A 10,716-nucleotide genomic window follows, 5' to 3' on the forward strand; every position below is an offset into this window, starting at 1 on the left:
GAATTTTTTTTTTTTTAGATTAGTATTTTTTATTGAAGGGTAGTTGACACACAGTATTACATTAGTTTCAGGTGTACAACACAGTGATTCAACATTTATATACATGATAATTCTAGGTACCAGCTATCACCATACCAAGTTGTTACAATATTTTGACTATATTCCTTATCCTATACATTACATCCTGGTTACTTATTTATTTTACAATTGGAAGTGTGTACTTTTTTTTTTTTTTTGTGAGGGCATCTCTCATATTTATTGATCAAGTGGTTGTTAACAACAATAAAATTCTGTATAGGGGGGTCAATGCTCAATGCACAATCATTAATCCACCCCAAGCCTAATTGTCATCAGTCTCCAATCTTCTGAAGCATAACGAACAAGTTCTTACATGGAGAACAAATTCTTACATAGTAAATAAGTTACATGGTGAACATTACAAGGGCAGTCATCACAGAAGCTTTTGGTTTTGATCATGCATTATGAACTATAAACAGTTCAAATATGAATATTCATTTGATTTTTATACTTGATTTATATGTGGATACCACATTTCTCTCTTTATTATTATTATTTTTAATAAAATGCTGAAGTGGTAGGTAGTTACAAGATAAAGGTAGAAAACAGTTTAGTGTTGTAAGAGAGCATATGTAGATGATCAGGTGTGTGCCTGTAGACTATGTGTTAATCCAAGCTAGACAAGGGCAATAAAACATCCACGTATGCAGAAGATTTCTCTCAGAATAGAGGGGGGAGGTTCTAAGCCTCACTTCTGTTGATCCCCATTTTCTTACCTGATGGCCCCCCTGCGACTGTGCCTGTCTTAGGTTGTTCCTCCCTTGAGGAATCTTACCCGTCCCTGGCTAATCAGTCGTCTTCCAGGGCCATACAGGGAAATGTTAAGTTGGTAAGTGAGAGAGAAGGCTTATTGTTTGAAAAGGTTAGCTTTTTACTTCTTTGCATATTTTATGCCCTGTGGCTTCTATGCCCAGCATTTGTCTTGAGGTGTCTTTACCACTTGGAAGAATTATGATACTCGGTAAATTCGAAATGAGGCACGAATTCTACTTAAGGGTTATAATTAGGAAGGAAGAAGAAAAGCTATAGAAGTAGCAGGCGGAAGAAAACCTGGGAAGATTGATTATTTCTTTGACATATCTTCTTGTAGAGTAACTTCAGCATGTATAGGTTTTAAACTACTAATTAAATTGCACACACACATTCACATAATAGGAGTACAGTTACGTAACCAAAGCATACCTGTACTTACCAGCCATCTCCAGTGAAACCAAGAAAACCAGTTAGGCACCTTAGGCATTTGTGAAAACTTATCTATAATATGGTGAATATTGTCCAACTGAACTTGAACAGTCTGAGAGAAATCAGACAAATTAAAACAACCCATTCCTGGGGACTGTTCACATCCCATATGTTCTTTTAACAGTAAATAGTCTGTAGTTGTAAGATTTTGGAGCGCTACAATTTGCACTTCTCCTAATTCTTGGCTGAGTTCCAACAGTTTAGATCCAGTCAAATTTGTTGTTTTGCTGTATGCACAGGCCAGCTTAGATATCTCCTTCTTCATTCCCATGGCAAGTCCAGGAACTGGTGGGATGAGTGCATCTACACCTGTAGCAGCGCATGGTACTTTGTTGGGGTTTTTTGATGGTCAACTTCTGGCATGAGTCTCCCCAAGAGTGCTGATGTTGGAAGTTCTTTTTCATATCGTATCTTAGTTCATTTTCGGGGTAGCCAAATTAGGCTTTGATCCTCTGTATAAACACAAACAGACCCTTTGCCTACACTTTTATATGCCCTTTGTATCATAGTGTAGAACTCATTGTGTGGAACTCCACACAGGAACTGCTTTTTTTTTTTTAATATCATTAATCTACACTTACATGATGAATATTTTGTTTACTAGGCTCTCCCCTATACCAGATCCCCCCTATATACCCCTTTACAGTCACTGTCCATCGGCGTAGCAAAATGTTGTAGAGTCACTACTTGTCTTTTCTGTGTTGTACAGTCCTCCCCTTTCTCCCACCCCCCCATGCATGCTAATCTTAATACCCCCCTTTTTCTCCCCCTCCTTTATCCCTCCCTACCCACCCATCCTCCCCAGTCCCTTTCCCTTGGGTACCTGTTAGTCCATTCTTGAGTTCTGTGATTCTGCTGCTATTTTGTTCCTTCAGTTTTTCCTTTGTTCTTATACTCCACAGATGAGTGAAATCATTTGGTATTTCTCTTTCTCCGCTTGGCTTGTTTCACTGAGCATAATACCCTCCAGCTCCATCCATGTTGCTGCAAATGGTAGGATTTGCCCTTTTCTTATGGCTGAGTAGTATTCCATTGTGTATATGTACCACATCTTCTTTATCCATTCATCTATCGATGGATATTTAGGTTGCTTCCAATTCTTGGCTATTGTAAATAGTGCTGCGATAAATATAGGGGTGCATTGGTCTTTCTCATACTTGATTGCTGCATTCTTAGGGTAAATTCCTAGGAGTGCAATTCCTGGGCCAAATGGTAAGTCTATTTTGAGCATTTTGATGTACCTCCATACTGCTTTCCACAATGGTTGAACTAATTTACATTCCCACTAGCAGTGTAGGAGGGTTCCCCTTTCTCCACAGCCTCGCCAACATTTGTTGTTGTTTGTCTTTTGGATGGCAGCCATCCTTACTGGTGTGAGGTGATACCTCATTAATTAGCGATGTGGAGCATCTTTTCATGTGTCTGTTGGCCATCTGTATTTCTTTTTTGGAGAACCGTCTGTTCAGTTCCTCTGCCCATTTTTTAATTGGGTTATTTGTTTTTTGTTTGTTGAGGCATGTGAGCTCTTTATATATTCTGGACGTCAAGCCTTTATCGGATGTGTCATTTTCAAATATATTCTCCCATACTTTAGGGTTCCTTTTTGTTCTATTGATGGTGTCTTTTGCTGTACAGAAGCTTTTCAGCTTAATATAGTCCCACTTGTTCATTTTTGCTTTTGTTTTCCTTGTTCAGGGTGATATGTTCAAGAAGAGGTCACTCATGTTTATGTCTAAGAGGTTTTTGCCTATGTTTTTTTCCAAGAGTTTAATGGTTTCATGACTTACATTCAGGTCTTTGATCCATTTTGAGTTTGCTTTTGTATATGGGGTTAGACAATGGTCCAGTTTCATTCTCCTACATGTAGCTGTCCAGTTTTGCCAGCACCATGTGTTGAAGAGACTGTCATTTCCCCATTGTATGTCCATGGCTCCTTTATCAAATATTAATTGACCATATATGTCTGGGTTAATGTCTAGTTCCATTGGTCTGTGGCTCTGTTCTTGTGCTAGTACCAAATTGTCGATTACTATGCTTTATAATAGAGTTTGAAGTTGCGGAGTGAGATCCCCCCTACTTTATTCTTCTTTCTTAGGATTGCTTTGGCTATTCAGGATCTTTGGTGGTTCCATATGAATTTTTGAATTATTTGTTCCAGTTTATTGAAGAATGTTGCTGGTAGTTTCACAGGGATTGCATCAAATCTGTATATTGCTTTGGGCAGGATGGCCATTTTGACGATATTAATTCTTCCTAGCCACGAGCATGGGATGAGTTTCCATCTGTTAGTGTCCCCTTTAATTTCTCTTAAGAGTGACTTGTAGTTTTCAGAGTATAAGTCTTTCACTTCTTTGGTTAGGTTTATTCCTAGGTATTTTATTTTTTTTGATGCAATTGTGAATGGAGTTGTTTTCCTGATTTCTCTTTCTGTTGGTTCATTGTTAGTGTATAGGAAAGCCACAGATTTCTGTGTGTTGATTTTGTATCCTGCAACTTTGCTGTATTCCAATATCAGTTCTAGTAGCTTTGGGGTGCAGTCTTTAGGGTTTTTTATGTACAGTATCATGTCATCTGCAAATAGTGACAGTTTAACTTCTTCTTTACCAATCTGGATTCCTTGTATTTTTTTGTTTTGTCTGATTGCCGTGGCTAGGACCTCCAGTACTATGTTAAATAACAGTGGGGAGAGTGGGCATCCCTGTCTAGTTTCCGATCTCAGAGGAAAAGCTTTCAGCTTCTCGCTGTTCAATATAATGTTGGCTGTGGGTTTTTCATAGATGGCCTTTATTATGTTGAGGTGCTTGCCCTCTATTCCCATTTTGCTGAGAGTTTTTATCATGAATGGATGTTGAACTTTGTCAAATGCTTTTCCAGCATCTATGGAGATGATTATGTGGTTTTTGTCTTTCTTTTTGTTGATGTGGTGGATGATGTTGATGGACTTTCGAATGTTGTGCCATCCTTGCATCCCTGGGATGAATCCCACTTGGTCATGGTGTACGATCCTTTTGATGTATTTTTGAATTCAGTTTGCTAATATTTTGTTGAGTATTTTTGCATCTATGTTCATCAGGGATATTGGTCTGTAGTTTTCTTTTTTGGTGGGGTCTTTGCCTGGTTTTGGTATTAGGGTGATGTTAGCTTCATAGAATGAGTTTGGGAGTATCCCCATCTCTTCTATTTTTTGGAAAACTTTAAGGAGAATGGGTATTATGTCTTCCCTGTATGTCTGATAAAATTCCGAGGTAAATCCATCTGGCCCGGGGGTTTTGTTCTTTGGTAGTTTTTTGATTACCGCTTCAATTTCGTTGCTGGTAATTGGTCTGTTTAGATTTTCTGTTTCTTTCTGGGTCAGTCTTGGAAGGTTGTATTTTTCTAGGAAGTTGTCCATTTCTCCTAGGTTTCCCAGCTTGTTAGCATATAGGTTTTCATAGTATTCTCTAATACTTCTTTGTATTTCTGTGGGATCCGTCGTGATTTTTCTTTTCTCATTTCTGATACTGTTGATTTGTGTTGACTCTCTTTTCCTCTTAATAAGCCTGGCTAGAGGCTTGTCTATTTTGTTTATTTTCTCAAAGAACCAGCTCTTGGTTTCATTGATTTTTGCTATTGTTTTATTCTTCTCAATTTTATTTATTTTTTTCTCTGATCTTTATTATGTCCCTCCTTCTGCTGACCTTAGGCCTCATTTGTTCTTCTTTTTCCAATTTCAATAATTGTGACATTAGACCTTTCATTTGGGATTGTTCTTCCTTTTTTAAATATGCTTGGATTGCTATATACTTTCCTCTTAAGACTGCTTTTGCTGTGTCCCACAGAAGTTGGGGCTTAGTGTTGTTATTGTGGTTTGTTTCCATATATTGCTGGATCTCCATTTTGATTTGGTCATTGATCCATTGATTATTTAAGAGCGTGTTTGTTAAGCCTCCATGTGTTTGTGAGCCTTTTTCCTTTCTTTGTACAGTTTATTTCTAGTTTTATGCCTTTGTGGTCTGAAAAGTTGGTTGGTAGGATTTCAGTCTTTTGGAATTTACTGAGGCTCTTTTTGTGGGCTAGTATGTGGTCTATTCTGGAGAATATTCCATGTGCACTTGAGAAGAATGTGTATCCTTGTTGCTTTTGGATGTAGAGTTCTATAGATGTCTATTAGGTCCATCTGTTCTAGTGTGTTGTTCAGTGCCTCTGTGTCCTTACTTATTTTCTGCCTGGTGGATCTATCCTTCGGAGTGAGAGGTGTGTTGAAGTCTCCTAGAATGAATGCATTGCATTCTATTTCCTCCTTTAGTTCTGTTAATATTTGTTTCAGGTATATTGGTGCTCTTGTGTTGGGTGCATATATATTTATAATAGTTATATCCTCTTGTTGGACTGAGCCCTTTATCATTATGTAATGTCCTTCTTTGTCTTTTGTTACTTTCTTTATTTTGAAGTCTGTTTTGTCTGATACCAGAATTGTAACACCTGCTTTCTTCTCTTTGTTGTTTGCCTGAAATATCTTTTCCCATCCCTTGACTTTAAGTCTGTGCATGTCTTTGGGTTTGAGGTGAGTCTCTTGTAAGCAGCATATGGATGGATCTTGCTTTTTTATCCATTCTATTACTCTGTGTCTTTTGATTGGTGCATTCAGTCCATTTACATTTAGGGTGATTATTGAAAGGTATGAACTTATTGCCATTGCAGGCTTTAAGTTTGTGGTTACCAAAGGTTCAGTGTTCGCTTCTTTACTATCTTATTGTCTAACTTAACTCACTGTTGAGCTATTATAAACACAGTCTGATGATTTTTTATTTTTCTCCCTTCTTATTCCTCCTCCTCCCTTCTTCATATGTTGGGTGTTTTGTTCTGTGCTCTTTTTAGGAGTGCTCCCATCTAGAGCAGTCCCTGTAAGATGCCCTGAAGAGGTGGTTTGTGGGAGGCAAATTCCCTCAACTTTTGCTTGTCTGGGAATTGTTTAATCCCTCCTTCATATTTAAATGATAATCATGCTGGATACAGTAGTCTTGGTTCGAGGCCCTTCTGTTTCATTGCATTACGTATATCATGCCATTCTCTTCTGGCCTGTAGGGTTTCTGTTGAGAAGTCTGATGATAGCCTGATGGGTTTTCCTTTGTAGGTAACCTTTTTTTTCTCTCTGGCTGCCTTTAATACTTTGTCCTTGTCTTTGATCTCTGCCATTTTAATTATTATGTGTCTTGGTGTTGCCCTCCTTGGATCCCTTGTCATGGGAGTTCTGTGTACTTCTGTGGTCTGAGAGGCCATTTCTTCCCCTAGTTTGGGGAAGTTTTCGGCAATTATTTCTTCAAAGACACTTTCTATCCATTTTTCTCTCTCTTCTTCTTCTGGTATTCCTGTAATGTGTATATTGTTCCTTTTTGATTGGTCACTCAGCTCTCTTAGAATTCTTTAATTCCTGGAGATCCTTTTATCTCTCTCTGCATCAGCTTCTCTGCCTTCCTGTTCTCTGTTTTCTAGACCATTAATGGTCTCTTTCATCTCGTCCATTCTGTTTTGAAGTCCTTCCAGAGCTTGTTTTATTTCTATATTCTCCTTCCTTAGTTCTTGCATATTTCTCTGCAAGTCCATCAGCATGGTTATGACTTTTGTTTTGAATTCTTTTTCAGGAAGACTGGCTAAATCTATCTCCCCAGGTTCCTTCTCAGGGGAAGATGTAGCAGATGCCGAAGCTGTCTGGGTTAATCTTGTCTGGATCATATTTTTTTGCCTTTTCATGTTGACAGGTGCTATTGACTGTCAGCTGGGAGGGCCAAACTTTTCACTTGCTACTGGCCTTTTGTTACTGGGACAACTGCGACCCCTAGTGGCTTGTGTTGGGTAATTGTGTGTAGGCTGGGTCTTTGTGTCTTGCCCAGCCGAAGTGTAGGAATTTTCCTTTCTGCCTTTCTGTGGGCATGTTTTGCCTTAGGCTGTTTCTCTGCTTTCGCAGCGCCGGGAGGGGTAATGGACGGTGGGGGGCGGGGGGGTGCTGTTTGGCTGTTTACCTCCGTGAGGGGTCTCAGAGCTGTTGCCTGGGGGGTTAGTGCACCCGGTTTTCCCTGTAATTTCCAGTCACTGGGCTGTGACCTGTGTTGTTTCCGTCTAGCTATTAAATCCCTGTCCCTTTAAGACTTTCAAAGAGCACTGGCTTTTCTTTGTCACAGGGGCATCAGCTTCGGCACCCGCTCAGAGGTCTTGCTGTCCTATTTCCCTAGTTTCCAGCCCTCCACGCATGTATTGTGTTTGTGCTCTGGTGCAGGTGGCTGGGGCTGGGTGTTTAGCAGTCCTGGGCTCCCTCTCCCTCCTGCCGGGAGCTGGGGGGAGATGTGCTGGGGTCCCGCCGGCCGGGGCTTGTATCTGACCCCTTTCACCAGGCGCTGGGCTCTCACACGTGTCTATGTAGTCAGGCTGTTGTCCTGTGTCTTCTGGTCTCTCTTTTAGGATTAGTTGTATTTGTTGTATTTTCAAAAATATACATGTTTTTGGGAGGAGATTCCCACTGTCCTACTCACGCCGCTATGTTGGCTCTGCCTCCGTCAGGAATAAGAATTTTTAAAAATTTACTCAAAAAATATTCACGTAACATCATATAAAAAAGTATTTCCAAGTATTATTTGTAAGCATTATTTTAATAGGTATGAGGGTGTTTAACTTTTCTTAGGGTTAGACATTTAGGTTATCTCCATTCTTTCACTGTTATTTTGAAAAGATAGTACTAGATAAACACATTGTAATATAAAGCTTTTTATGTGTTTAGGGTTCTTTTATAGGATGGTGTCTCAATGTAGCATTACTAGGACCAAGAGAGTATTTTTAAGGTTGTTGATACACTTTTTAAAAGTGCTTTTCAAAAAAATTGTACCAATTTACATTTCCACCAATAAAAAGTTAGAATGCTCTGTTTTCTAAAAAAGTATCATTGGTGGGACATTAAAGGCTTCTATTTTCCAGAAAAAAAAAAAAAAGGTATCATTGATATACTTTGACATTCATTATCTGCTAGTTTTAGCATCCATTGATGATTTTGGCCAGAATCTATTGTTAATATGACTGTTGACAAATGGTAATTTTCTAATCATCATTCCATCTACATTTATTAGTTGCCTTTCTACTATAAGGAAAAGCTATCCCTCATTTCTTCTCTATCCCTTTATATTAAATATAGACTCATGGCTTGTTATTTTATTCAATAAGCTCAAATCCTTTTATCATGATTTATTTCAATGCTCAAATTATCTCAGATTTGGCTAGTGGGAGTTTCTTCACACTGGCTTTTGTGTCCTGCCATGTCCCTATCAAATTCTTTGAGGACTTTCGTACTTTTAGCATAACAATATATTCAAGGCTCATCTTGTTCTTTCTCTGTCCCAATTCCAGAATCAGTCATTTTTCTGAGGGGCACTGGGTCTTTGTGGTGGAGATTGATCTTTCAGATCAGGATCTGGGCACAAGATGTGCTCCTTGCTTCCAGAGTGTCATTGCTTCTAGGCCTTGTCAGATAGCAGAGTTGTGGAATTTAAAAAAAAAGTTACTTATTTATAGTAAGTGTATATGTACGCATACACACCTCCATGCATTTTTTATGTTTAGCTATCAATATATATTAAAACTCATGAGTGCACCCTCCTGTCTCCTTAAATTTCAATCCAACACCTCCAATTCCAATACAACATTATGTCTTTTCCTCTTCCCATATTTCATATGAAACCTGGCTCCCATTTTCTACAAAATTATTCCTCTTATTTGCTCAATCCTAGGATGTACAAAGAGTTTCAGAATTGAAACTCTTAATTAATCTGTGCCTCTGCAAAACAAGATTTTAATATTTGTTTAGATTTGTTGTTGTTTTTAACCTGAGGTCATATAGTCCAAATACCATACTCAAAAGTTTCTTGGGTTAGTTCTTTATTTTCCTTCCCCCTCCTGTGGATTATTTTATTCACTTATGATAAAAGTATTGTTTATTTGTTTCTGTTTGTATTCAGTTAGGGGAGTATTCCCATCTCTGTGGATTGTATATATTTTCTCTTTTTGAGTATGCAAAATATTGACATGTTTCCAAAATCAAGTCTGTACCAAAAGGTACAGTCGGAGGAATGCAATTTCTTTCCCACATTCTCTGTTTTTTCCACCTTGTTCTTTCCTTAGTTCTGTAGCTAAACTATCTCCATGGTCTTGGGTTTTCCTTCCTGTTTTCCCTTGGCCCAAATGAGTACATAGGTATGTATTTTTCTTATTTCCCCTTCTTTCTTACTCAAAAGGTATAATACTAATGATAATCTTTTCTACTTTGCTAGTCATAGAATTGTAAAGTGGAATCAGGCTTAATTGCTGTATATCTCAGCTTATTCTTCTTTTTTTTTCCTTTCAGACATTGGATCAGCAACAGTTCTTCACAGAGGAAGAACTGAAAGAGTATGAAAATCTGATCTCTCTACAAGAAAATGAACTTAAGAAAAAGGCAGAGGAGCTTCAGAAACAAAAAGAAGAATTACAACGTCAGCATGACCAACTTGAGGCTCAAAAGCTGGAATATCATCAGGTGGTATTTTGTAATATGATTGTGGCATTAAAAAGGATTTTAGGTGCTTTGCTAAAGCCTGTTTTCGTAATGTAATAATTCAATGTACTGTTATCTCTAGCATTTTACATTTAAGTGTTTTAAAAACTGCTGTGTTGAATATTAATCTAAATTTCAGAGCTTGAATATTTCATTTTGGAAAACAATTTTCAGTTTATTGCATATCAGAGAAAATCAAATAATACTTACTTTTAAGAGGATCTTTTCCCATTCACTAGGTCGTACAGCAAATGGAACAAAAAAAATTACAACAAGGAATTCCTCCACCAGGACCTGATGAAGAATCGAAGTTTGAGCCATGTATGTACATTTGTTTGTTTGTTTAAGGAAATAAGAAATTGAAACCTACATTTATTCAAATATAATTTCAAATCATTAACATCTATGCTATTTTCTATATATTTGTGAAAACAGAGCAACTTATATTACAGAAAAATGAAAAGGCCTATAAAATTTTTATGCATCTGCATATTTCAAAAGCTATATAATTTCATAGCCATATTTATGGTGAAATGATCTGTCAACATTATTCATAATTCTTTCTAATCAATTATTGATATTGTCAGAGAACCTGGTTTTTTAAGTGTAATTTATGATTTGTTAAGCATATTTAAAAAACAAATAAGCAATGTATCTATATATAAAAGAATATTCAAAATAATGGAAGATACTTTTAAAATCAGGGCATATTTGTTTTTTGAACAGACATATAAAGTCCGAAGTCCACCAGAACTTGGAAGAAAACTGTTAAATCAACATCTATGTCATCTTTTTACCTCCCTTCATTTTTTTTCTCTGCTCAATAAATATTTTAAAGCATA

The 10,716-nt window shown here is 37.5% G+C and overlaps 1 protein-coding gene across 5 annotated transcripts in view; it reads left to right on the plus strand.

The window, feature by feature from the left end:
- Positions 1-10,716, plus strand: part of NUCB2 (nucleobindin 2) — a 43,837-nt gene extending 33,121 nt beyond the window's left edge. For all 5 annotated transcript variants that reach the window (XM_073216285.1, XM_073216286.1, XM_073216284.1 and 2 more), the window contains 3 exons: positions 9,686-9,856; positions 10,114-10,195; positions 10,601-10,716. In XM_073216285.1, the coding sequence (XP_073072386.1) occupies positions 9,686-9,856; positions 10,114-10,195; positions 10,601-10,608 (261 nt within the window). In that variant the 3' untranslated portion in view covers positions 10,609-10,716. The remainder of the gene's footprint in view (positions 1-9,685; positions 9,857-10,113; positions 10,196-10,600) is intronic.

The sequence above is a fragment of the Manis javanica genome, chromosome 11 (assembly GCF_040802235.1).
Source record: "Manis javanica isolate MJ-LG chromosome 11, MJ_LKY, whole genome shotgun sequence".
Lineage (NCBI taxonomy): Eukaryota > Metazoa > Chordata > Mammalia > Pholidota > Manidae > Manis > Manis javanica.